General features: G+C 40.6%; 2 protein-coding genes across 3 annotated transcripts; one reads left to right on the top strand and one right to left on the bottom strand.

The window, feature by feature from the left end:
* Nucleotides 1-18,877, bottom strand: umodl1 (uromodulin-like 1). Of its 2 annotated transcripts, none has more exons than XM_084373787.1 (18): nucleotides 18,558-18,877; nucleotides 16,167-16,432; nucleotides 15,633-15,875; nucleotides 15,217-15,375; nucleotides 13,285-13,412; nucleotides 12,862-13,045; nucleotides 11,923-12,063; nucleotides 9,161-9,412; nucleotides 7,235-7,492; nucleotides 6,589-6,701; nucleotides 6,228-6,447; nucleotides 4,955-5,092; nucleotides 3,697-4,862; nucleotides 3,451-3,611; nucleotides 2,162-2,398; nucleotides 1,232-1,388; nucleotides 1,026-1,110; nucleotides 1-372 (listed from the first exon to the last, which is right to left on the bottom strand). In XM_084373787.1, the coding sequence occupies exons 2-18, from the start codon at nucleotides 16,240-16,242 to the stop codon at nucleotides 185-187; spliced, it is 3,906 nt and encodes a 1,301-aa protein (XP_084229913.1). In that variant the 5' UTR covers nucleotides 16,243-16,432; nucleotides 18,558-18,877; the 3' UTR covers nucleotides 1-184. The 2 variants fall into 2 exon arrangements, with proteins under 2 accessions (XP_084229913.1, XP_084229912.1); XM_084373786.1 differs by lacking the exon at nucleotides 18,558-18,877 and adding an exon at nucleotides 18,028-18,118.
* Nucleotides 18,104-27,935, top strand: zbtb21 (zinc finger and BTB domain containing 21). Its single transcript, XM_084373788.1, has 2 exons — nucleotides 18,104-18,240; nucleotides 21,695-27,935. Exon 2 carries the CDS (start codon nucleotides 21,697-21,699, stop codon nucleotides 24,760-24,762), a length of 3,066 nt encoding a protein of 1,021 aa, XP_084229914.1. The 5' UTR covers nucleotides 18,104-18,240; nucleotides 21,695-21,696; the 3' UTR covers nucleotides 24,763-27,935.
* Nucleotides 27,936-27,966: the final 31 nt, after the last annotated feature.

Raw genomic sequence — 27,966 nt, forward strand, 5'->3', positions numbered from 1 at the left:
TGTACTTCATAAATTGTTTAATGTGCAAAGATTTGCAATATGTAGTGAGAACTAACAGGTAAATTGGTGCAACAGCGCCACTCAGTGACAGCTGAACTCTAACAGCCTACTAAATGTATCTGCTGCTGTAACAATGTTAATCATTTCCAATTCTGTGACTTTGGTTGTGGGTGCTGCTGCACCTTTAGGTGTTAAAGACAAGGTAGGTGAAGTTCTCCTGCTTGGGTTTGGGGCTGAAGTTGTAGTGTCCGATGCGGTTCCTTTGGTAGTAGAAAAGGCATACGAAACCAACGATGAAGAAGAGCGACAGGCCGATTCCAAGACAGGCCATTCCAACTATATGAAGAGTGTCGAATCCCTCTTCCAAAGCGTCTGTAAGCATATGTGTCAGGTTAAAGCATTAAAACACTAAATCCACAGTGAAAAGGAAAACAATGGTGTTGGATTAAAGTCACTAACTTTAAACACAAAATAGTGAAAAGATTATTTAAAATACTGTTACTTTATAAGTACTGGCTTTCATCTCTTTTGTTCAGCACACTTACAAAAAGCTGAAGTATTCAATTCCACTCATGAGACTATAATAAAAATAAATAATTCACTTCAGATGAAGATACCTCAAATAAATTTGACCAGGTTCAGGGCTTTTAAAATGCTTGTTTTCCATCAAGTACTTAAACTTAAACCTCTCCACCAGACTGATAATAGACACAGCAGCACCACTGCCATTATTCAACATCTAGATGGCCTATTCAAATTTAAAATGGAGAGACACTCTGGTTTATAATGGATACTGAAGACCTTGATGGCTGTTGTACTTTTAAAACGGTCCGGTTTGTCAGTAGCAGAGTAGAAGCTGAAGTGTCATCATTGCTTCAGATGGAATTAAATCCCAGTTTTGACTCTCAGATTTAAGCAAAGCAGAGGCATGCAGCTGAAAAATATTTCTATTCTAACAAACCTTGTATCACATAAGAGTGACATTTTTTATAGTAGATAACATTATTCTGTGTGAAAGTACTCACCGTCATCTGACTTCATCAGAGGCCCAACAGAACCAAAACTACGTCCAAGTGTGTTGAAAGACCGAGCTGTTCTTTGTAGACAGTCCTGCAAGAAAAAAACCCATGCAAAGATGACAAAGGAGAAAATCTCTTCTCCATAATTCAGTACAACTTTGTAGTAGCACTCGGGTTGCTTCTAATTTTTTTTTCAAACAGGATGTACTCACAGGCACACAGGTGTCTGATCCGATCTCTAAACAGATCTGGACCTGGCAGTGCAGATAGATCACATTCAGGTCGACGAAGGAGAATATCTGCACAGACACACGAGATGTGCTGGAATTCCCGTTCATCAACACTTTGGTGTATGTGTTCAGGGAACAGCTGTGGAGACACAGACAGGAAACTGAGAAACTGAGACATCGATTTCTATTTTAAGTCTTGATCTGCATCTGATGTGGCTGTAAAACCGACTATTAAATGACAATCACATACAATATTCAATGGTCCGTTTCAGGTTTCAGAACTTTATACAAACATACAGACTTAGTGATACCATCAGCTGACGTTTTTTCAATACATTTTAAATACCTGTGCTGACTAGTTGAGTCAGTGCATTAACTTTTTGTTGCTATACTGCATTGAAATTAGATTAATTTGAATGTCTGGGAATCAGAAAAAATGGCTCCTTATCATCGTAGGTGCAGAGTTGTTTCCTGTCAGTGACATCATCACCCTAACCCTGTGTTGCTCATGTTAAGGACAAGCTTGTACTTGAATAGGTATAGTACTGTACAATAATGTGTAAGAAAGATATGAATTCAACTGATTGGCTCTTTTAGACTGGGACTTTTAGACAGGGACCTCCTATCACAGTTGAGACGGTTTTAGCAGCTTGAGAAGGAACATGGCGGGACACAGAACTGGGACTGAAATTAGCTTCTGAGGCCAACGAAGGTTAGTTTGAAAACAATATGGAGGCGATTTACAGAGGCTCTGACCACAACTATAATTCCAGGAGTGAGAGAGAGTGGTAACAGTATGAGTAAAATAATTAGTAATAGCTGTAACTAAAGTGAGAAAAAGAATACATTTATTTGTTACAGTAGCTATCTGAAAATACGTTAAGAATAATAGTGCTGTGTGTAGAAGCAGACCTGTTCTCTATGAAGACGTGGCTGATGGTGTCAACAGGGTTTTGGGTGGGAGTGGCCCAGCATTTGTTGATGACCACTTTGATCTGCTCTGAGGAGGTGTTGAGGCTGACCTCCACCACCACAGCCTCCTCTGGGGACAAGCTGTAGTTGTAGGGTAGAGGCATTGAACCGTTCATGAGCTGCACCGTCACCTGGAACGACCCCGAGCCCATGATGACATCTTTGATCATGTCATACCTGGAAATGAGTGAGAAAAACCACACATACAGCCATAGATACAACAGGAATGCAATGTAAATTCCACCAACCAGCACCTCTGACAGTCAAAAATTAACATGTTATATCTTGTTTGTTTAATTTGATAAAAACCCAAGTGTAAAAGCAACAAGTTGTTGTTTTCTTGGCTGGGACCAGTTTCTTGGCAACCAGTGCGGAGACTCAGGAAGTAACTGAGGTTACAGCTTTAGAGGTGCTGATAGGCAGATTTTGTTTCCTTCAAACAGAGCCAGGCTAGCTGTTTCCCCCGGTTCCCAGTTAAGTTAAGCTAACTATCTGCTGGCTACAGTTGCATATTTACTGTATAGTGGTACAGAGCAGTATCAATCCTATGTTCTAATTCTTGGCAAGAAAGCAAATAAGTATATTTCCTAAATCTAAGTGGTATATCATAGGCAACTGGACTTGTTTCAGATTCTTTAAGACGTTTCACCTCCTTCCTGTCCTTATAGAGTCCTCAAGGTCACATGTGAATTCAGACTTTCCTCATCTTCAAGAAACTGAAACAAGTACAGCTGCCTACGATATGACTACCTTCATCAATATATTAACTAAAATGCCAAATTATTGTTTTAAAGGACCAGTTTGTAGGATTTAGTGGCATCTAGTGGAGAGGTTGCAGATTGCAACCAAGTGAATATACCTCCCTTTCCAAGCGTGTAGGTGAACCTATGGTGGCTTTCAGGTAACATAACAAATGTAAAACAGCCTCTCTACAGCTAGAGTTTGGTTTGACAGTTCATGGCAGCACAACATGGCAAACTCTTTGAAGGAAGATCTGCTCCCTCTGTAGACATAAAAACATCATTCTAAGCTAATGGACACAAAACCATTCTTACACACTAATGCTAACAACATTTTAGATATCATATTCCATTTCCGCTAATAGATCCCCTTAATCCTACACACTGGACCTTAAGACTGTTCATTATATGAAATGCCAGTGACAAAGTTCTACATCTGCATATCTAATTTCATCAGAAGCACGTCAACTGCGTCCAACTGAAGTGTACCCTGTGGAGCCAAAGTCAGCCGAGATGAGCATGCGCTTCGTGTAGGCACACATGATGGGAACCTCCAGACGTATTCTGGGCGCCTCCACTGTTCCACTGGGTGAGATGTACTGATCCATGGTGTTGTACAGGGTTACAGATGCTGTGTAGTGAGTTTCATTCTAAAATACCAGATGTCACAAGCAGTTTGGGTTATTTTCAAATGCAAAAATTTCTCAAATGCAACACTTTTAGAAAAAAACTCACATGCACAAGCCTAGTGTTGCACTCATTCCAGGCCACTGTCAGCTGGGCATGGGTGGCATTGTCCGCGTTGACGCCACATTGCGGCAATCCCAGATATAGGGTGCTCACCCTGATATTGGTGTTCAGAAGAAAATTCCTTGCAACTGTCACAGTAATGGAAGCAACTCTGCACTGGACTGAGATGGCCCCTGGTATCAAGGTATTGATAGCAGTTCTTGGGGCAGAAGTGTTGGTTGTGGGAGCTGTCATGGTGGAAGTGGGGCTGGTAACGGCAGTTGTAAGGGTAGAAGGGATAGATGTCATTGGAGTAGTGGTGGTGGTTGGGGGAGTAGTGATGGTTGTAGGGGCATAAGTGGTTGTAGGGATGGTAGTGGTGGATGTAAGGGCAGTAGTGGTTGTAGGGATGGTAGTGGTAGTTGTAGGGGCAGTAGTGGTTGTAGGGATGGTAGTGGTGGTTGTAGGGGCAGTAGTGGATGTAGGGATGGCAGTGGTGGTTGTAGGGGCAGTAGTGGTGGTTGTAGGGGCAGTAGTGGTTGTCAGGGCAGTAGTGGTGGTTGTAGACACACTGGTAATGATTGCAGGAGCAGTAATAGTTGTTGCCGGGTCTGTACTGGTGGTTTGAGTAATAGTAGTTGTTGTTGGGCCAGTAGCGGTGGTTGCTAGGGTAGTGGTGGTTGTTGGGGCAGTAGTTGTTGTTGGGGCAGTGGTGGGGGTGGTTGTTGGGGCAGTAGTTGTTGTTGGGGCAGTAGTGGCGGTTGCTGGGGTAGTGCTGGTGGTGGTTGTTGGGGCAGTAGTGGTGGTTGCTGGGGTAGTGGTGGTGGTGGTTGTTGGGGTTGTAGTGGTGGTTGATGGGGTAGTGGTGGTTGTTGGGGCAGTAGTGGTGGTTGTTGGGGTAGTGGTGATGGTGGTTGTTGGGGCAGTAGTTGTTGGGACAGTGGTGGTGGTGGTTGTCGGGGCAGTAGAGATGGTGATAGGTACAGAAGTGGTGGTTATAGGCGCAGTAGTGGCTGTTGTTGGTGCAGGGGTGGTGGCAGCTTGAGCAGTGGTTACACCTGGGACAGCTGTTTGCGTGACTGGATCATCGGTTGTGGGTGTTATTTGAGAGAAAGGGGTGGTGCTAGCTGTATAAAATATTGTGGGAGTAATTGACTCAAAGGTAGAGATTGCTGCAGAAGACAAAAAGATACTCTATTATTATTTAGTTTACATAATATTTGTAAAAATTAGTCTTTTCCACTACTATACTGTGAGTCCGTACCTTGACAGACTCGTCCACGTCTTTGAAGGTTGTTGTCTATAAATCCGTATGGACAAGCACACGTGTATGAAGTCCAGGTGTTTGTACATTCAGCCCATTGGGAACAGTCATTTTCCCCTGAAGCACATTCATCAAAATCTACAAAATGAAAAATAATTTGGCTCAATAACTCAGATGTTATCCTGAAAAAGACCAACGACAACAATTTGTAGTCCTCATTTCACAACACCTCTGTTTCATTGTGCTCAGCACTAAAACACAGTATTTAGTTTCTGCAGCTAAGGGTTTCTCAATCCGTGATTTCCATGATTTCACCCATTTATATTGTTCCTTCCTTATTTTTCACCTCTGCCTCGTCATCAGGGCGTCAGTTACCAACTTTCTATCAGACATATTCTTGAGTGGAGTTTCAAAGAGAGTATTCAGGTTTCCCTTTTTGAATGATGAATACAGACCATCGATACCTAGTGGTATGGAGAGAGATTTCCTCTCTAACAGTTGGCCATTGGCAGCTTTTTGGCCAAGACATAGGTGAAGTGAGGTGACCCAGTAGTCAGCCTTTGTCCCCACAAGTTCTGTGATGTCGGTTTGGTGTGTCTGAGCCCATTAGATTAAGTCACCTTTGCTGACCTCCTTTCTGCTATCTGACATATCATCTGGTGTTTCCCCAGAAGTCATAGTGACAGATGACCGAATGAAACATGCTTTCTTTACTTTGAAATGTTACTTACTGAAAAATTTCAATAGTTTCGTTTCATTTTTGGAAACATTTGGGACAATATTACTACACAATATATATTACAAGGGTCTCATTTTCTAGACATTTTAATGCAGAAAAGTTACATATTATATCTTTAAAGGCGTACTCCATCCCTTTTGTATTGCAATACCTTATAAATGGGGGAACTCACAAGAGTCATTTTTAAAAATAGTCATAATTGACGCAAGCAGAGGCTGAGTACAGGGAAACACTGAAAAACACTGCACACAACAAATCCCACAATGCAATTTAGTAGCATCATTTTCCTGGTAAATTCTTACATATTTCCAACTCCTGCCCTCAGTTTGAAACAGAGGCTTTCTGATAAGAATTTGATGTCTCCAAACCAAAGCTGAGATAACCCTGATGATGTCATCAGGTTTTTTTTCTCAGACTTTGGGAAGCCCCTTTAGACCAAAAGAAGACAGTATTCAACTGTTTTCACAAGCTGAGTAGTACCAACCTTGGTTTCATAAAACACATTGTCAGAACAGAGATTAGAAGGAGACATACCGCTTATGCTTGTGTTGTTTTGATCCACAGTGTACTTGGTGCTGTTCATCAGGGATTGCAGCAGAGCAGCGGACACATTGCCGATGTCTTGGCTTTGACTTGGGGTGAAGATGAAGGTGAAGTTGACCACCACACTCCCCGGGGAGAAGCCTCTGATTTGAATTCTCACGTGGCCTGAATCCACCATGGCCTTCATTTCTGGAGACAGAGACTGGTAGATCTGTTGGTGACAAGGGAAACAGTGTCAGAATAAAGATGGATAACACATTTAACTTTGTTATTTTTTTAAAAATAGATATGTTTACAGTGTGGATAATTTATTATTATATTCTGTCACTGATAATCCTTGTAGCACGCGTACCTCATCTGTAATACTCTCAGTGAGGTTTCTGTAGGCCTGGCTGCTGGTGTTGTGCAGATCAGTAGTGAACTGGATGTTGGTAAGTCGTGCTGTGGCATCAAGCGTCTGAGCATCTGCAAAGAAAAGCCTTAGTTGGTAAAATGAGCCCATTTTCCATAATGAAATGGCAGCCCTCTTAATACCCATGTCAAGTTGGATTAAACTGTAATCTTTTCTTCATCACATATTAACGACTTTATCACTAATTACTCCCTTGAGTTGTATTCAGTGGTTGCATCTTAGCATATTTTCAGTTCTTTTGCTGTCGTTCAGAAAAAATAGATTTCCTATGTTGTTATCCTTTCGCCAGAAAAATACAGTGGGATAGGAAGTTTCAATACAGATACATGTATGTAGAATCAACAGCATCAGCATGCCATTATTATTTCTTTAGTACTAAGTGTAATATTATTACAACAGAAATTGTACGTCATGTTATAACTCATTATACATAAAATTAACAATTTAATGTAATTAATGAAGTGCCCCCACTCAGCTATGCTATACACAAACTGCAGCTTCATGTACAGTAGTGTGTACTTTATACAGTAAAACTAAAAATCAAAGGCACAGGAACAATCCACTTCTTTTTGTCCACAGTTCTTACCAGTCCTGACCGACATATGAAGGGTGTTTCCCTGGCTTCCACAGGCAGACGGTGTGACAGTAGCATTGTAGAGCACCCCAGGCTTCAGTCCCGTCACCTTCACCATCATCTGACTGGTCTCCCAAACGTGAACTACCTCTGACCCATTGCGTAAGACAACCTGGTAAGTCTGGTTCGTCTGAGACCCGCTGGACCAGTAGATACAGAAGGCGCTTCCATTGACATGAGTCGACCATATTCTGGTGACGCTGGGAGGAGCTGGATGGTGGTGGTGGGTGGTGGGGGAAGGAAAGGGACAGTGAACGGGATTATCATTTGTTCATTGTAGTTAAAGGAATATTTTTTTATGATTATTGGGAATTATTACTCTCTAAATCAATATAACTCCCATGTCTGCATTGTAATATAAGGCTACATCTAGCAGCCAGTAAGCTTAGCACAATTACTGCGAACAACTTGGGAAAACAGCTACCCTGGCTCTGTCTTAACTAAATCCACCTTCCGAGACCTTGAAGTTTGTTCCTGCTCAGGGTAACGCCAACCCTAATCTGAGATTCAAATATGTCATCAAGCCTGGTCAAGAAATGGTCTGAGATGTAACCCCAGCCCCCCCACTCTCCCTTACTGTTATTTTTACACCTGTTTTTTTTACCCAGATTAAACAAACAACATATTGTGTTCATTTGCAAGCTGGATGCTGGATTTTGTATTTTCTTTACCTTTGGACAGAGCCAAGATAGCTGTTTCTAGTCTTTTTGCTGAGAGTAGCTAACCAGCTAATGGTAGCACCTTCACATTTACCTTATAGATATGGGGGTGCTATCAATCTTATAACTCTCAACTTAAATGTATTCCACAAAATGTCAGACAATTCCGTTAAAGGTTAAATATATATGATATTTAGAAAATGTATATCACAGCAAACAACTATTTGCTAGGTAGAGCTATAGTAGACTGAGTAGGCTAACGCTGTTCTTTGTTTTTGTAGCCAGGACAGCCACATGTGCATGTTAGTGCATATGAGTCCATCTCTGTCCTCCCAATTCCATGTTCAACATGGCAGCCTGGTAAGAAATGTTCTCATATAACAGGAGAGGATGGGGTTAGACAAGCCACTTTTTACATTTGATTATTTCACTGCAAAATAAAAGTGTATTGTTTTAAATAATAGATATTATATATAGGTGTTGAAAAACTCATATGTTTGTTTGTTTTGTTTGTTAGCAGAGAGAATATATGTTTAAATGTGCTTTTGTGTACAGTGGCTCAGATCCACAGTTATTCTAAGTTCATGACCTTGTTTTGTAGCTTACACTGACTTAAATTAACATGTAACAATGTCCAAAACATGACTATTTTATTTAAGGGACAGGATTGATAACTTTAGAAACACAATGAATTTACTTTTGTTTGCCAGAGTTTACCACTTTCCCCATGTGCTTCAGTCCAACACGAATTGAGTAATGTGAAGTGTACTTCCTTAATTTGTGGTCACATGACTACTTTGTTTATGGTTACCTAGATACAGGGGGTGGCTCATTTTATCCACTGACTTCGACTTACTCCATTTCCCCTAATAGAAAGTATTTTTCTGAAAACATCTGAGGTGAGAAATAGGCAATAAAGTAACACAATCTTGATTCATGTGTGCAGTTTGTCAGTGTGATGTGAGTTAGCTGAGCTCCCTTTTGAAACAAATCACTAAAACATAGTTCTGAAACCATTTACCAATTCAATCAATAGATGTAGAGTAATGACTTACACCACATTAAACTAACTGTCTAGAGAGCTGATCAGCACCTTTGAAAGTATGAAAATATTTTTATAAAAACAAATATTTCCTCTCAAATACGCCCACTTCTTTGGCTTACAAATCAATGCAGGGATTTTAAACAGTCTGGAGATAAAAATAAAATGTTTTCTTACAGCATGTGGTTGTTGAGCTCATGCTGGTGTTAGATGCAGAACTTGTCCACTGCGGAGCATGTGATGAATTATAAGAGACAAAGCTTGTATTGCTCAGAGCCGTAGTCATGCTGGTCTCAGTGGTGCTGAAGAGACCTGTGGTGCTGTAGCCCTGAGGGTCCTGTGTGGTGTTGGAGGCCGGGGTGTGGGTTGCGTTCACGGGTGGAAGGTAGGTAAGCAGGGGTTCTGTGGCGGTCGAAACACTGGTGTCAGCTGGGAAGAAAGGATGCGAGTTGATGTTGAAACCAAAGCCTCGGATGTGAAATATTAAAGGAAAAGTTCACACAAAAATGAAAATTCGGTATCTAATCACCCCCATTCTGATGGACAGTCGGGCAAAGTTTCATTCATTCATTTCATTCAATATTTCTGGAGCTTCACAGCAAAACAACGTTGTAGCATTACCTTATAGTGAGGTAGATGGGGACTTGTTTTAAAATGTAAAAGAAAAAAAAAGATTAAATGGCTCTATTCAGCTCATCTCTCACATAATGCAAGATTCCAGAAGCCCACAAGATCCCAAATTGATCTAAAAAGATGTTATTTACACAATTTTTAAGCTAAAATCGTCACTGTAGCTGCTACGCTAAAAGAGTTAGCATGCAGCCTGTCTGAAGAGGGTGCATGAGCTTGACTGTGCATCAAAGGTGTAAATAACGTCTTTTAAAATCATTTTGGTTTATGCCGGATTATGCCAGACAAGCTAAATTGAGTCATTTTATGTTTTATGTTAATTTATTTTTGCTTCCATCTTCTTCAGTTGTTTCGGAGAATGCTGCAACACTGTTTTGCTGTGAAGCTCCAGAAATATTTTGTTGTTTATAAAACTTCACCTGATTTTCAATCGACATGGGGGTGAGAAGATCCACTGAAATTGAATTTTTGGGTGAACTTTTCCTTTGACAGAATGTTGTCATGCTAAATCTAAATATAATTTCTTGCCTCAGTTTGCTTGAGGAACTACTTTAGCACAGATTATGGCTAACTTGGTTATAGCTCAGGCTTCCTATTGTGCACCTTCATTACAAGATGGTGGTTTGTGCCGAAGACAAGGCCTGCATAGCCTTACAGTATCAGTCACACCCTGCCACAGTGTTTCTCTGGGCTTGAACATTTCTTGTGATTTTTACATAACTAGTGTCTGATTAATTTTTCCTGGCTGTGTTTAAGTTATGTTTTCAAATTTCACCTTTTAGCAAGCAAGTGAGAATGCGAGGGCATTTCCTATGACGTAACCCTGACAGGAATGTGAAAGTCAACCCACGCAAACATTAACTCACAAAGAAACATACAATGCTACAGCTCACTCTTTCTCTTAAGCTGCGGCTCTGGCCTTATGTGATAGCTGCTAGAATCCTGTCATGCAACGCACAAAGTATTCCACATATTTGTCCAATAAATTACAAAGAAAACATGTTGCTATCAGCTCTGATGAACCATAAATTCTTCAGATATTGTTGGCTACTGTTTAGACACTGGAGATCTTGTCCATTTACCATATCAATAAATCAGCAAAGAATGTGCACATTTTTACACGTCATTGTCTTCCCCGAGGGCAGAATTTCCACCGGGGTCGAGTTGGTGTACTTATCTGAGTCGATCTCAGACATAACCGCACGCTAACAACATTTATGCCTTACAAGCTTTTACAAGTGTCACTGACGTTTACACTTTTCTCACTCTGGAGCTTGGTCAATGCTATATAGTAACAATTTATTTGTGAGAGTCCTGCAAAATCTGTACACATTGTTTCCTTATGGTGCACATTGTATACAAATTAAATATGTTTTATAATATGACAACACTGTGGTTAAGATCTAGTTGGGTTTTGACACAGAAACACTTTTAAACACATGTTAGGTGAGGGAAAGATCATAGTGTGGGTTGTAATGATCATTCACACAAGATCTTTCGTGGGTTTGGGGTCACCATCTAAACACGACCATGGAGCTTGGCAGTTGGGATGAAGACTGCAGACGTTACTCAGGGCTGAAAAACTAATTTAGCTGCTTATGTTTTTGTTTTTATTTACACATATTTCTCCTGAAGACATTAAAACTGATCATCAGTGAAAGCTAATGCGGTGAAAGGCAGTGTTTTTGTAGTCAAAACATACATATACCATTACTCATTGAGTTTAAAGGTTCATTGTTGACACTGGAAATGGTAGTTAAACATTTTTTAAACATTTTTCTACAGCCTAACATGTTAACAATAATATAATAATTATTTAATAGTAGCAATATGCAGCCATTTTTTTATACTTACATTATTATGGAAAGCATGATAATCAATTTAATCATAATTTACAATTAAGTAGATGATATAAAGTAAGAAAACAATGATTATTGTTTGTTTTGTTTTTTGTTTTGTTGAACTTCTGACTCCATTGTTCTACCCATTTTAACCACATGGTAAAACAAAAGGTATAATAGACAAATAATATACAGTAGGGTCCAAAAAGTCTAGTCAACATAATTATATTTTGCTTTTTGCTCATTACAAATGAAAATATCTGCAGTTTAAGTGAAAAGTTGAATCTTTGCATGTCCATGAAATTCAGAATATCTTAGTATTTAGTATGTCCCCCTTTTGCTATAATGACAGCATACACTGTGGCTGGCATGGATTGCACAAGTTTTTGTGCAAAATCTGATGACTCAGTACTGTATATTTGCAGAACACACACACACACACACACACACGCACACACACAGTCTAACCTGTACAATGGGCTCCAGGGTTGCTGGGGTCAACATCTGTATATCCTTGCTGGCAGGTGCAATAGTAGGAGCCCACTGTGTTGTTACAGTCTGCATGAAGGGAACACTGACTGAGAGCAGAGTGTGCACACTCATCTACATCTGCAACAGACACATGAAGAGGTTTCACTGGTGTTACAATTACACATGGATGTGTTTGCAGTAAAAATACAAGATGTAATGTGAAAATTAAAATAAATACTTTTCTAATAATAAATTATAATCTGACAACACCATTTATTGGGAAAGACATTTAGATTTGAAATGATGGATTATTAGATGAGGTATTGTGAAGGTTTCAGCTCAGAGTACTGTTGCTTAAAATGCACAGTGCATGTTGGACTTGATTCAGTTTGTCTTCCTTGTATCTTTAAAGGCTAAGTAAATGTGAGGTGGCCAAGAATAATAAAAGTACATTTTCATGCTGAAGCGTGGAGAAGGAAATCATTATCTGTGATAGTACATTTTTAAGGTAACCCAATGTGTGTTGTATGTGAGTGTGTGTGTAATGGCGTTCTTGTTTCTGCATCTTTAGTGCAAATGTAGGAAGTATGATTGATTCATGATTAATAGCTGTGTGTGTCTGAGGGAGGGTTGTTGGTGCACGCTTGTCTGCGTGTGTGTGTGTGTGTGTGTGTGTGTGTGTGTGTATGCACTCGCCCTGGTGTTATTTTCCTCTATTGCAGGAAACATCCCACAGATGACTGTCACTCAAATAGAAGTGGTGGGAGAAGGAAACTGTGGTGCGGCTGAGTCATTTTTTCCTGAACACTGTGTTCTCTGCAACATGAATCACTCTCAAAACTCCACAAGAATGTCATTTCTCTAAAGAAAAGAAATCCCCCAAGTAGCTTCACTTAGAGACGAGTGCTGCTGTACAGAACAACAGCGTCCCCTCACCTTCCACTGTTACAGATGACACCTCCTGTATGTGTTTGAGGAGGAGATGCAGCTGTGATGTAACATTGTACAGTGACAGAGGAAAGTTGCCGTCGATCAGCATTGAGGTGGCAGTTCTGTAGGGGTGCACAGGCCACGTGCTGAGGTAATAAACCGACACATCAGACTCCAGAGCTCCAGTCACCTATTAGTGAGAAAAACACAAAAATGATCTTTGAGAATCTAAAAAGAAAGACACATCTTCATTTAATTGAATGCTTGGTGTTTCTGCATTTCAATCATTTAAATGTTGAAATGAACAGAAGAAAGCAGAGCAAGTTTTGGTCGCTGGCTGGTAGTCTTGGCAGAGCAGTCTTATTATATAAGCAGCAGAGGTCTTAATAGCTGCAGTAGAAGCAGTATTAGTGTTAGCAATAATATTACCATTGCTTGTAGCAGTCTTGTGTGATTCAGATGTCCTCTGTCGTTGGACATCAGTTGCTCGTAATCTGCCTTCACTGTCACTGTTGCATTGAAACGGTATCCTCCATTCTCAGAATAATTTGTTGAGCCTGAAAGGTACAGTTTAAAGGTTCAGTTCACCCAAAATCATAAAGCAAAACCCATGTTTTCTCACCTACAGGGACTCTACGGGGCTGTTCGAAAAAAGAGGGCATCTGAACCTCATGGTTCAAAAGCAAGTAACAGTGTTAAATTGGTTCATCTTTTTTATTATAAAAATGTAAGATCAGGGTTGGGAGGGTAACTTTCAAAGGTATTCTAAAATATACAGATACAGTTACTAATAACGTGTTTTAAATGTTGTCAGTAACCTAATCCAGGTATCACAATTTTGAAATAATATCAATTGATTACTTTCAGTTGCTTTTGGATTACCTCAATACCAAATTTCTTGCACTCAGCTGTGCATAAAAAAGCATAAAAATGTTGGTTTCTATTATCAGTTATTTTACTGGTAGTGGACGTGAGAGTCGGGTAATTATCAGTTGTGGTGTTGGCTGAAAATTAATACATTTGTTATCATGTGAGTAATCCCCTTTTTTAGTAGCCTAAATGTATCTGAAATCTAACTATGTATTTATTTTCAGTAACTTTAACAGAACAGTTACTTTTACTTTGTGTCCTTATTACATAATCCTGTTACGTGTATTCTGTTACCCACCAAGCCTGGTTAAGATGCACATAACATTTCAAATGGCAGATTATTTTATCCAATTTGAAATTATGGCAAGTGTAGTGCCACTCTAGAGCCACTCTATTTTTGAGTGACAAAATCAAGCAGACACAGCTCTGTGCAGCCTACCCTCAGACTACCCTTTCTTCATCCAGCACTCCATTATCTATACACACTTATCCTTTAGAGGGTTGTGGGAGGTCGCCAGTTCATCACAGGGCTGACAGACAAACAACAATTCACGCTAACATTCACACCTACAGGAAATTTCCAGTCCACGATTAACCTAACCTGCATTTCTTTGGACTGTGGGAGGAAGTCGGGGCACCCAGAGGAAACACATGCAGACACAGGGAGTGCATGCAAACTCCACACAGAAAGGCCGCAGCCAGCCGGTGGTTTCGAATCCATGAGGCAACAGTGCACCACCATGCCGCCCACCCTCTCTTCAGCAAAAAGAAAATGCACATTATCTTCTTCTATTATTGCTCCCCTCTACCCCCCTAGTAATTTCCATACAGTCTCTCGCATGCAGCATTGTTTGCATTCCTTCCCCCTGGTTTTGGGCTAAAAGTGTGGAATAGAAAAATCAGTAAAGTGAGTAAAGTAAAAGTGACTGTACTTTTCAGTAAATAAACCACAAATCTTACTGTAAACTGGACTGTTTCTCAGAAAATTGTGGAAATTGCAGAAAAGTGTTTGAACGAACTTGGTACACTGTGAGATCTTTGAATTATGCCAAACAGTTTGGAGCATTTGTAAAGAGAGCTGTGATACAGTGAGAACATATAACTTTTTAAATGAAAATTAAACATCCTTCATGTTAGAGATGAAAGCTTGAATAATGAACTGACATTAGAGTCAGGTCACTAATTTTTGTGACTCCTGTCTACTCGTGCTATGTCTTAGCATGAGCTATTACCCTCTAATTGTCACTTGTAGCCATGGTTACACAGCTAAAGTTAGATAGACTCACTTTAAAGGAAATGTTTCAATACTTTGAACATGACGAACAACATTCCCTTCACCTCTATAACACTGTGCTGTACTGTACTGAGGGAGACCAGTGAGACACGTTTCGAGTGAAAAAGGCTTTAGTAAGACTTATAACTTCAGCCAAGAAACTACACTAATTGTACACTTTAATGACAAAAAAACAAACAAACAAGAGGCATACTAACTTGTAGGAACAGTGCAGAGGGAGCGATCCGATGTCTGGCAGCATTTTTGCCATCCTGGGCAGTCCATGTCCCACTCACAGACCTGACATCCAGGATACAATCCATCTCTAGTTGGACAGGATCCTGGCTTGGCAGTGAACTCCCTGCTCCTGTTTACAGCTTTCATTCAAAGGAAATAACATGTTACAGGCCATTTATCAGCAGCCTGATATTTGTAGCTGTGCAGTTTCTGTGCATCCATCTGGTGTCACACACTGAAAGGTCATGCCGATGACTTGCGAGTTCACAGTTTGTGGTGCTATATCATCAAATTTTATACACACTTGTACAGAGACACATGAAATCTACCAACAAACGGAACATTTTCTGCTCTTCTGTAATCTCCTAGATGGATAAGTAATGTGCAGTACACTCACGGAGGGCACAGTAATGACCGACTTGGACGTAGTCGTCGCAGCACCTGGTCACCTGCTCCACCACTGTCTTGTACTCAGTGCGATGGATCATCCTGTAACGTGTGACTGTACATGTCTTTAGAGGCAGCCAGCCGCCACATAGCTGTGTCACAGTATAGAGGTCCTTATGCACCGCCAAGTAAGTCACATTTCTTGTCTTATTATGAATACATAGATGGTACCCAGCTGGAGACAGAATATTTCCTGGAATAAAACACATCTTGTAAATTTTGCTGTTGGTTTTCTTTGTAGTTAGTCTCTGGCTGCCTAATAGCATCAGATTTTTTAATCAGCGTATCAGTATCAGTCATTAACAATCCTCCTGGATTTTGACATACACATAAAGCATCACAAAACATGTCCGTCATCTAATAATAAAAATCTTAAAAAACAATTAAAGCGGGCAAATCAAGAGGTGTAAATCCCCCCAATGCCACATTCTGTTGTGTAAATACATCCATTTCATGTTAAGCCATCATCTGCGCAGAGGCCTACCTTCATTCACAGTGTTTTCTCCTCTACAGAGAGCCAGCAGAGCTGCAGCCACGGAGATGGAGAGCATCCAACTCATTTTTCACGGATCAAAATCTCAACCACACATTTAACGACCACATTGTACGTGCATGTTTCTCTTTGAGATGATGATAAGTGACTGTTCAGGGTGTGCTCAAAGACCAAATCCTCTGTGGCTCTGTCTCTCTCCTCCCCTCGTTGCACCATCAGTCCCTGATGAACCACAAAATCACGGCAGCTAGCAGGTGCTGTTAAGTATTAGTTTAATGAGAATAATTGGAGTTAGTAATGTCATTGTGCTGATATTACAGTATTTTTTTCAAGAATATTAGAATAGTCAGACAATGTGATATCTTGCATTGCAATGATGTCTGGCAGCATGACAAGCTAGTGAGTCAGCGTGTTACACAAAGAAATGCCTTCAGTTTACATGATTTTCACAGAGGCCTCGCTTTCATTTTCGTAGCATAGGTAATTTGTCATTTCACTCAATCTCTGGCGGAGTCAGGGTCAGTAAACATGTTTATGATGCCAGGGAGAGAGGTGTTGCATGGGAGGAGTCAGAGTCCCTAATGACTCGGTTTCCACACAGGTAACCATGGCAGTGCTCGCTATGCTGGCAGCATTAACAGCCTGTGTCAGCCATTAGTGTCAAGTAAGGAGGAGTGAGAACTTCCCTGCCATGTTCCCACATGTCTTCATTCTCATTATATGAAGGAGCAGTGGGATACTTTGGCTGTCAAAAATATGTTCTAAAAATAGACCACGTCAAGATTTGGTCCTCACTTTGACAGTATGAATGTGAAAATAAGTTAATGTTTGATGAAGGAAGATTCTACAGGTTCTCTGTTCTCTTCTTCTCTTCCCTCTTTACCAATTCATGTATTATTATTTTTTTTTACAGTAATTCTTAGTAAATGAAGATGAAGACAAAGTGAAGAAGAAGAATGTAGTTGAAAAAGAAGCGATACATTAAAAATGTAGTGATTAATGTAATGGTGCTCCTTTTAAAGTAATGAGGTGTGAGAATGTGCATGATTAAACGTCAATCTGTCATTAAGTGATAATGACTGGTTACATGCTGAGGCGCTGGAGCATATGGATGCAGGGTGAGGCAGGGCTACAGGCTGAGTTAAATAAGGTCACGACACATTAAACACAGTTACACCACAACATAAAATGCATCAGTTCAATAGAACCTGGCTGAATTCCGTAGGTAATGAAAATCAGGTCTTTTCACCAGCAGTGCCACACCTGAGTCATGAGGCTGTTGCCAGGTACCGAAGCTGACAAGGCTTTTCAAGAAGAGGCCTGGAGGCCAAATAAACATGGCAACAAGTCCCTACTGGATTCCAGCAATGACACAAACCTACTGCCATGCTAGAGTGACTCCCATTCAGTCATGGATCTAATTAGTTTCATTGGGGTTAGGGGGTGTGCAGTTACAAGCATATTATATCTACACCTAACTGTTCAAACCAACCAAAAACAATCTTTTCTGTGGCTGGATACATGAAATAGGTTTTAAAAACAAAAATATATATATTCTTTTTATTTGATATAATCAAAAGAATGTTATTTGAAATATTTACACTCACAGTGATAATGTGAGGTTTTTTTAAACATCAAATTCAAATGAATAAATAGGTAAACAACCACCCTTGGTCAAGCTAAACAGAGCTACAAACTTACTACACTTAGACTATTCACACAAATAATTACAAAACGGTGCTCAAGTTCACCATCGACTACAACATGCAGTGTAGCTTCAGTTAGCAGAGCTCAACAGAAACATTAGCAGCTAAAATGAAAAATATGACCTATCCCTTTAAATTAGCCTCACTGTCAAGTCGTCCGCTGGCCCCGCCTCCTGGTCCTTTACCAGCGAATCAGAGCGCAGTGCACGTGACGAGCGGTCTTTGCGATGACCTCATCCCTGGTGTGGGATGACGTCAAATTCAAGATGGATGGAATCACGACCAGCGCGCAGAAATCTACACAACACTGAATAAAGTCCCGGCTGTGTGGAGGAAAGACCATATTGACGACGGGCAGGGTAAGTGTAGATAGACTACCGAACTTAACGTTCAGAAACATTAGCGGGGAGGCTGTAACATAGTTGGCAGAGTGCTGTGAAGGAGAAGCTTTTTCCTTTTCCTCCCTGACGTAACTCGGAAGGGGGATTGTGCTGCTTTGAAACCCGACTAGCTACAACCTGTTTTGGAGCCAGCAACTGCGCCGTGTCAGGCCGGGCTGAGCCGCTCTAGAAAAAAACAAAACAGCACTTCCACCGGGGGTAGCGGGCACAATTCACTCCCCCACACACCAACAGCTTCCCCGTCTGCACCGACTGTGTTTTCATTCCGGGATTACCGTGGCGGAGTCCATTGAAACGCGCTCAACTTTTCCCCTCTTGGTCTGGTCGAACCGTTGTAACGTTAAATCTGAACCGCCGTCTTCTCGGGGTTTTCGCCATTTACCAGCAAAAAAAAAAAAAAACAGAGAGAAGCGCGTGACGAATTTCTGAAGTGAAAGCGACGCTTCGGCGGGAGAAGTTATCTGACATGACACATTGAGCCACGTCTCATGGATGATCTAATGCTGAAAGCCTCAGTCGACTTCCTCATAGAGAACACACACGACTCAGTATTCCCTGATGTACGTGGGCCACAAGTTTTCATGAAGAGGCAGCCGAGCGGTGCTTAGTTTTTGATGAATGAATGGAGCTTCTGCCCATGAACCTATTATAGCAAGTGTCAATAACGTCGACATAAGTAACGTGCCTTCCGGTCATAATTTTCAAAATAAACGCCCGAAGGAGCTACGTGGGATGTATGAGTGTCCAAAACATAGAGATAAGAAGATCAGCTCCAGTATGTGAGGATGGAGTAGTTCTTCTCTTTAAAAAAGTAGCTCCAATGAAACTAATACATTAGGCCTCTCACATAATGCGCTGTAATACCTGTGTGATGCTCAACAATTGTTATGTGCCAGACAGTGATTGACATGTGTGCATACAGTATATGGGAACTATGCAAACAATTTGAATGAAGTGACTTAGTGAAGTGAATCAGTGGCTTGTCACTGGATCATATAAATACTTTTCCACTTTGTTAGGTATACCTAGTCCTACATGAAGGTTCTAACAGCTCCACAAACGCTAGCCTCCAGAAAGATCTTTAATGTTGATTCTGACCTCTCTAAATTAGTTTTAACCAAAACTAAACATTATAAACGTACCATTTATTGCAGGGCTGCTCTATAAGACTGCATCAGGTGTAGCTAGGTGTACCTCGAAGGATGTAATTTTCACTAAGATGGAGGGAACATGCCCCACTCACTTTTCCAAATCCTTCTATTTGTGTCCACCTCACTTTTTTTTTTTTACTTCAGATGAATTTTATTTCTAAATGAAATATCCCTAATGCACTATAGACAGAATCACCAATACGTCACACTAACATAAGCAGTCACTTCCCGGTACAAAACTGGTGACAGATTTGCATTGACGAAATACATAAAAATTGGCAAACTTTTTTGTTTCTTTTGTCATTTCTCAGCCATAACTGCTAATTTGGGGTTAACTCAAACTGTCTTTTCTTTAGTCTGGGCCAAGTGGGCCAAAGGGTAAATTAGGTCTCCGAACTAATGTTTGTGAAAGTGTTGTTATTATTGAGATATGAAACCATCAAACATGCATTTTAGATGAATTAGATGTATACACTTTGAAATAACATCATGAAAAAACAGTACAATTGTATGTAGTCTAGTGTGTGAATAGGGCTTTTCTATCGATAGTTATTGTAAACAAACTATCTATACTGGGATTTCTAACTTTGATACAATACCAAGCTAGATTAAGATTTTGATATTTTCACCTGAGCTCCCTTTATTTTTTCCCATGTGTATGAATTGTGCTTTTGCCGACTGAGTTTTGCTTCTCAGCCTACAAACAGGCTGTTGGTTGCTGGAGGTTGGTAAAGCCGTATGCAGACTGAAAGAAATACCTGCAGACAAATATGTGGCATTTGCTGCATGAGAGACCGTTTCTGCGGTCAAGGTTAATGTTTAAGTCATAAAAATGCATTATACATTTTTATTATGTAAGTGGAGGTTATCTTTAATTCAAGTGAGGAGGCCCACCTCTGCCCACTGAACAGTCTGTGGTGACCTTTATTTTAAAGGCAAACTTTTGAAACTTCCTGCGTTAGTCCGAGTCACTGTGGGTGACTTCACAGCTGCATTTCCATACCTTCTGACTTCTAACATGATGTAATGCTCATAAACTTGGTGTGTATGTCTGTCTGTCTGTCCTTGCATGCACTATGTAATTGTAAATGAAAGGTTTAAGTTGCAAACGCTAACCTAAAGACATTATTTTCATTATCGTTTAAATAAATTAATCATTTGATCTAAAAATATCACAAATACTAAAAAATTCCAAGCTGATGTCTTTTATATGATTTTTTTCATCAGTTCATCATTTTTTCAACAGTCCAGTACCAAAAGATATTTGGTTTACATGATATAAAGCAGAAAATCCTCACAAATGGTCATTTGTACATATTGTCCATAATACATAATATATCTCTTTCTTTTTTTTGTGGATTTACTTTTCAATTAATTTTTGTAAACATTGTGGCTCTAAGACTTAGTAATTATATTGTATGTTAACATTATTATCATTAATGTGCCTTTAAACAATTATTTGTTTCCATATACACCACACACTTATCAAGCAAGATGTTCAGGTAACACTGTCAAGTAATGTCTAAACTGAAGTAATCATAATTAAAGTAACCATCCAAATACCAGTGAATTTCAAGGCTTCTAGTTGCCTCTACTTACCATCAGGTGGCAGCTGGAATCTTCTAAATTATGTGAAGCTGTAGTTAAAAAGTCAAATTATTGCTTCAAGTAAAAAGGATTCTTTTCTTCTCGCCTAAATAAGGCACCACAAATTTGAAATTGTCTTTTTCAAGAATTCTGTAATAAAGTAACAGTGTTGTTCTAATAGAAGAGTAATCTGTCTTTTAGTTTGTTATTTTTGTAATATATTTTCTCATAAAGAGTCAAAAACATTTAAAAACTCAATAACTTGAGGTGGATATGTATTTGCTTTTTTAATTTAGCTGTAGATGCTGATAGTTGTTTGATGTTATAATTAATCAGCCATTGACCCCTCATATTTCACATGTCAGCATAATTGATTTATAATTGACAAGTCTTGTTTGGCTAGATTAACTTGATATAAGGCTACATCATATTATGGATTATTATATATTATAGTTGTGTTGTGGCATGAGAAATGGTAAGACCAATAGACACATGCATACATTAATAAAAGTGCAATATAGGAGGCACCTGACCTCTAGTGGGCTATTATTGTATGTGTGCATGTGCCTGTTTATGCCTGTCTCTATGACAAACAAATGTTGTGCACCATTAATGATTACCTTGTGTATTTACCATTCTCCAGTAAAACATTATCCTCTTGTCTTGTCTTCCAGCAATGGAGAGCCTAGTGCATTACAGCAATCCCTCCCATGCCCTCTCAGTGTTAGGGGCTCTGAATGAGCAGCGCCTGCGGGGCCAGATGTGTGATGTTGTCCTGGTTGTGGCCGACCAGAGGTACCAGGCTCATAAGAGTGTTCTGGCTGCCAGTAGTGAGTATTTCCAGTCCCTGTTCACACGGATGGATGCAGAGTCACTGAAAGTTGTAAACTTGGACTTCTGTGAGCCCGACGCCTTTGAGATAGTTCTGAATTACATTTACTCCTCTTCACTCTTTGTGGACAAAGGCAGCCTGGCGGCCATTCAAGAGCTGGGCTACAGCCTTGGAATCCCTTTCCTCACCAACATTGTGTCTACAAGGCCTCATGCTTCCTACTGTGTGTCCAGAAAAAGGCTTTCGTTCTCTGAAGGGGATGAGAATGATGTCCAGACAAGGAGCGTCATTGTGTGTCGAGTCCGCAATGACACAATCCATCCCTCTCGCTCAAATTATCAGAGAAAAACAACAGATAGATCATCTCCCCACTCTACTCGAGAGCCAACTCAGCCTCCATCAGAACACAACTCATTTGAATCAGTCAGAAATTCTGAATCCATCAGCAGGAAATCATCTGAACAGAGTGAAGCTGCCGAGAGGAAGTCTACCTATCCATACACCTCCATATTAAAAGGGAATTCATCACACATTGCATCTGTTAGGCCCCAGCTCACATCCTCAGTGTCCTTCAGTGATGCTGAAGTGCAGCACATCAGGCTGCAGTCTGCCACTGATCAGGACACTAAAGAGGAGAATGAGGAGCATGAGCCCCACTACCATACCAAAGTGCCCTTTCAGGGTCAGGCCAGTGAGCCGAGCCAGACCATTGACAGGAGCGGGCCACTCATAAAGAGCCTACTCCGAAGATCATTATCCATGGACAGCCCCGTTCCAGTCTTTTCACCAACATTGGAGCTCAAGGAGCTGCAAAACCGTGAACAGTCAGTTGTTAAAATGGCATCAAAAGCATCTGGGCCAGAAACATCTGCTCACAATGGCAGTTCAAAAAGAACATCTCCCCTGGTTCTCAGGTCAAAGTACCCCAGCACGTATGATGAAGAAACTCAGGTAGAAAGAGAGGTCAGCGTGAAAACTGAGCCCAGCAGTCCACTTGCTGACCCCATGGACATCATTCGAATCACAGTTGGAGATGCGCTGCCGGTCAATCTTAGAGACTTGCAAACAAACTATGACCAGGGTTCCAGATCAGACTTCAATTCTTTTGGGAAAAGAAAGGACAGACCAGACAACAGGAGGTACCCATTCAAGAAGAGCAAAATATTTAAAGAACATGTCCTCTCACACGATGAGAACATGTCAAAAACAGTACCTCAGAGTGCCAGTGGTGACTCTAATGAGAACAGTGAGGAGCCGCCTCAGAACAAGATTTTCAAATGCTGGAACTGTCTAAAGGTTTTCAGGTCCAGTGCTGGACTGCACCGTCATGTAAATATGTATCACAATCCTGAAAAGCCGTATGCTTGTGACATCTGCCACAAGCGGTTCCATACCAACTTCAAAGTGTGGACTCACTGCCAAACTCAGCATGGTGTAGTACAAAACCCAGCCTCGTCCGCCAGCTCCTCTGTACTGGATGAGAAATTTCAAAAGAAGTTAATAGATATTGTGCGAGAGAGGGAAATAAAAAAAGCCTTGCTTTGGAAATTAAAGAGGAATAAACAGGGTTTGCAGGCATCTGCACACACCAAAAAGAGATCAAGGCCCAGCTTCATATGTCCTTACTGTGGGAAGGTATTTGTGTTCCAGTCTCAGTACAGACAGCATTTAAGGACACATCCTGCTGAAAAAGCTGACCAGGAGACGCCAAACGAGAGCAGCCTCTACCAGGAACAGGATGAGGTCATTCAACAGAAGGACACAGACGCTGGTGTTTACTCCTGTCGACTTTGTAATATGAAGCTGTCGTCCCTCTTTGAACAGGGCGACCATGAGAGGGGCTGTCGACACGCAACTGTATGCCCCTACTGTGGCCTCCGCTTCTCAAGTCCAGCGGTCAAGAAGGACCATGAGGCACACTGCAAGTACAAGAAACTGACGTGCCTGGAATGCATGCGGACTTTCAAGTCCTCCTTCAGCATTTGGCGCCACCAGGTGGAGGTCCACAACCAAAACATGATGACTGTTAAAGACCAGGCTCACCTGAGGCAACACGAGAACAATGATGAGGAGTCTGAAATGCTCAGAGAGGAGCATTACAGCGATGACCATCTAGCAACTGGGAGCTCCAGAGAGAATATAAGTTACAGCGACTCCTCAGGTCCACTCATGTACGATTCAGAAGACTCCTCATCCTATGTGCCTGAGGACCTGAGCATGGGCCACCATGGCAAGCTGGTGGTGAAGGAGGAGCCTTTGGAGGAGGCTGTGAGTGAGAGGGAAAACGTAGAGACTGCCAAAACTGAGCCCGAGGAGCCTGGTGTGTGGCCATGCGAGAAATGCGGAAATCTTTTTGGTTCTCGCAAAGACCTGGAGAGACACCAGGAGCTGCTATGCCACATCAAACCATTCATCTGTCACATCTGCAACAAAGCCTTCAGGACCAACTTCCGCCTTTGGAGCCACTTCCAATCCCACATGTCGACTGCTAACGAACCTGGAGCCAAAGAGATCGACAGGCAGCCCTCGCCTCTGTCGCCCTCCCCTCCCACGACCCCTCAAAACTCTCTGCGTCTCTCCCCGCAGCCCTCCGTGCTCAAATCCACTCAGACGACGTCAGTCTCTGCTGCAATGGCTGAGGAGTCCAGCAGCCCAGAGCCCTGTAGCTCATCAGTAAGCAGGACGAAGAGGCCTGAACTAGAACGGCAACCCAGCAGCCACAGCCCTCTGTCAAGGTCAAACAGCATGGAGAATCCAGGTGGCCCTCAGGAATCAGACACACTCTTTTACCATGCACCTTCTCTCTCTGCCCTGACGTTTAAGAGGCAGTACATGTGTAAACTCTGTCACAGGACCTTCAAGACAGCCTTCAGTCTCTGGAGCCATGAGCAGAGTCATAGCCACATGTAAGCACCAGACAAGTTATATTATAGTAGTGCATTTCTGTTGAGAGACAATACTTAATATTAGAGTAAACACACCTCAGCCTACAAAAGGAAGACTTTGAATGTATAGCTTAGTCGCTTGCCTCCAATGTCATATATTACAGTGGCCATGTTCATTAGAGGTGTAAACGTGAATGTGCAATCAAGTGCTAGATTCCTCTGTGAGACGAGATTATTATAAATGGTTTTATTTTCCTTTCCAAATGAGCTATAAGCATATATCTATTTTAAACCTCTTTTAGTTGTCTACTTGTAAATTATCTATGTGGGTGTTTTGAGAAAACAAGGTACAGAGTTGCACCCCTTTCTACTTCAGATGTACAGTACCACTTAGAGGGAACACAGACCTGATGTTACCATCCATCCTGAGTGATTTGATCAAAAGTTGAAAGCTTTAGGCCATTCAGTTTACACCTGGCATTACCATGCGTCTTACCATGTGTCTCGAGTGACCACTTGTGATGGGATCCGCGTTTTATATGCAAATATACACATACTGTAACAAACAGATTCAGCGTTTTTTACGCACAGAAAAATTAACTTCATGTGTAGCATTTGCCAAATTAAAAAGAAGGCCCAAATTATTAAGAATTATTAAGAAACTTAGTGTAAATGGTTAAAACAGTGTGTTCAAACAGGTAGGGAGGTAGGACACACTTTAGACATGGTTGCAGACGGGCTGGTACAGCGATGCCTCAACCTACTGACACTTTTAACAAGGAAAGAAACAACTGACTGTGTAGCATTTAGCAAATTCAGCAAATAGCAAATTTACAAGAAGGCTTAAATGATTTGGAATTTGCCATGGCCGTTTTACAAAGTTTTATTAAGTTTCTCCTCTCGCAACAACTCTCAAATTTATGTGATTTGTAAGGGAGTCTGGGGATATTGCAATAGTTGAAACAGACAGTGTGTTCACAAACATCTGCTTGGCAGGTTAAGAGAGCCTTAACACGTAGTTTATGTAAGGGATAATGCCTGATGAGCCAGCTGATGCCAATGTCGCTCATTTTAGATACAGGCTAAAGCGCACTAATTTAGAACGGTTAACAGGCAGTTTCACTGGAACTACTTGAGGAATTTCAGAGGTGTCCGTATATTGAAAGTACATTCACACCTTCCAGCCAATCAGAATCGAGTATTCACCCAGCCCATAGTATAAATTACAGCACACTACATGGAAATCAGATGGTGTATAATCCATCCATCCTGTTGTTGTGGCCTCTTCTTGTTTCACATACGTCAGTTGAGTTGTGTACATACACACTGCTAAAAGAATGTGGTCAGAAGTGGCTCAAACCACCTCTGAATGTGGTCTGAGTGACAAGATTGCAAATGCGTCTTCAATGCGTCTTGGTGGAGCTGTCACCTTTTTTTTTTTTTTTTGATCACTCTGGACGATTTTGCTACCAAGTGTGAGCAGGGCCTTATACTTAAAGATGCAGTGACAAAAGGGACAGCTCTGTACAGTGTTTTCTCAGTGTGGAAAAAGTGCTTTAAATTTTCTGGAGGCTGCAGTTGAATTAAAGAGTAGTGCTTTGCTTTTGTATCAGATCTGTCTCTTGATGTGAGTGACATCCCTTAAGATAATATTGGTGGCCTCAAAAATGTATTCAATATGCAGTTTGATTCTGTTATAGGGGGGACATAGTACAAAATGTTTGCTTGGGTCTTTCACTAAATGAGGTTTTAGGCTGCAGAGGTAAAAATGATGAAAGGCCCGAGTTTCTGTTCTGTTTCTTTATACTTCGCATTCTTTTGCATTTGTTGGCTCATATTTGAGTTACTTGTTGCCTTTGTGTCATTTTCAGTATAGCAATTAGGTTATATCACACGCTGTACATCAAACACACCTCAGACACACACCTGTTTTAGGCATTTCATTTAAGTATGCAACCTTGATGAATTGCTTCATTCAGTACTTATAATTTATCTTCCTAATTACAAGCCTGGTGAATCATTTTCATGTGTATTCAAGTGGTTCAGACTGTGCAACCATCAGTCCTAAGACTGACATTTCTACATGTTGCTGAAAAGAACTCGTTTGTAAACGGTGCTCAGGCCAGCTTAGTAGTAAAAATGGGGAAATTGTCAGTGAAAATAATGGGCTGGGTTGATTTCATAGTATCCTAAATACTACATGACATCATTTGGCTCATTACGTCAGCTGCTGGAAAACAATCTGAAATATTTATAGCAAGCAAAGCACACTGCAGCATGGCAATGTAATTTATGGTTCCACTCCAATCATAAACATGAAAATTATTATATGACTTTGTGTAAATTAGACACAGTCACAATTTCTGATTCACTAAAGTCAGCCACCGCAGTGCAACACCAGTGTTATGTAAATACTCATATACTGATAGATTTTTGCAGTTCAACACATTTGGTAACTAACAAAGCTTTACGATGCTTTGATGGCCTTATGCAACTTGAAAAATATTTTGTTGATCTTGTTTTACATAAAAGCACAATAGAGTTTCAGATGACTTATGACTCAGGCTTTTCAAGGTGGTGAAGTCAAGTGGAGGGGGGCATGAGAGAGCAAATCTTTTATTCTGCAAACGGTGAGAGTGTTCCTGCTTCCTAAAGATTTATTATTAAAGATTGTGTTTTGATTGTATTCCAGTTGTTTTACAATTGTATTCTTGTACAAGTATACAGTATACTTCTGCTTCGGCTTGATGGATTAGAACTTTGTCATAAATTATTTTGACTGCTTCTATTTGGGAGATGTTGCATTCAAAGAGTGCTCCACACAAACTTTGGGAATTTGTTTTCCACAAAATGAGCAACGCGAGCTGCATTGTGATGTTAAATTCTTTGGAGAAATTCTGTATTGATAATAGTGCTCTTAATTTCTTGTGATGAAAGCTTTTCTGAAAGTTTCACAGAAATTATTAGAATTGTGTATATGGAAGTGTTTGTATCCTCGATTTTGTACCAATTTTGTTAGTAAACAAAAGTTTTATCTTTTTAGTATTCCTGTGCTCTCACTGCAATAATGAATATTTGTATCAAGCATTGGTTGCATTATTGTTGCTTTTGGAGACTTGCAGCTGTTTTGTGTTTAGGTTTTTCTACAGTTTTTGTGCTTCATTTCTGTAATAAAGAGTAACAATGGGGTATATATAACCATGAGTCAAATTTGAATTATTTTGGTTTT

This window comes from Pagrus pagrus (genome assembly GCF_965226575.1).
Source record: "Pagrus pagrus genome assembly, chromosome: 14".
NCBI classification, from domain to species: domain Eukaryota; kingdom Metazoa; phylum Chordata; class Actinopteri; order Spariformes; family Sparidae; genus Pagrus; species Pagrus pagrus.

Bases quoted from the DNA above. Each gene is read 5' to 3' on its own strand.
- umodl1 (XM_084373787.1), bottom strand. From the start codon at position 16,242: ATGAGTTGGATGCTCTCCATCTCCGTGGCTGCAGCTCTGCTGGCTCTC. The intron at 3,612-3,696 runs GTGAGTTTTTTT...CTGGTATTTTAG, and splicing joins GCAACACTAGGCTTGTGCAT to AATGAAACTCACTACACAGC. The intron at 373-1,025 runs GTGAGTACTTTC...ATATGCTTACAG, and splicing joins TCTGATGAAGTCAGATGACG to ACGCTTTGGAAGAGGGATTC.
- zbtb21 (XM_084373788.1), top strand. From the start codon at position 21,697: ATGGAGAGCCTAGTGCATTACAGCAATCCCTCCCATGCCCTCTCAGTG.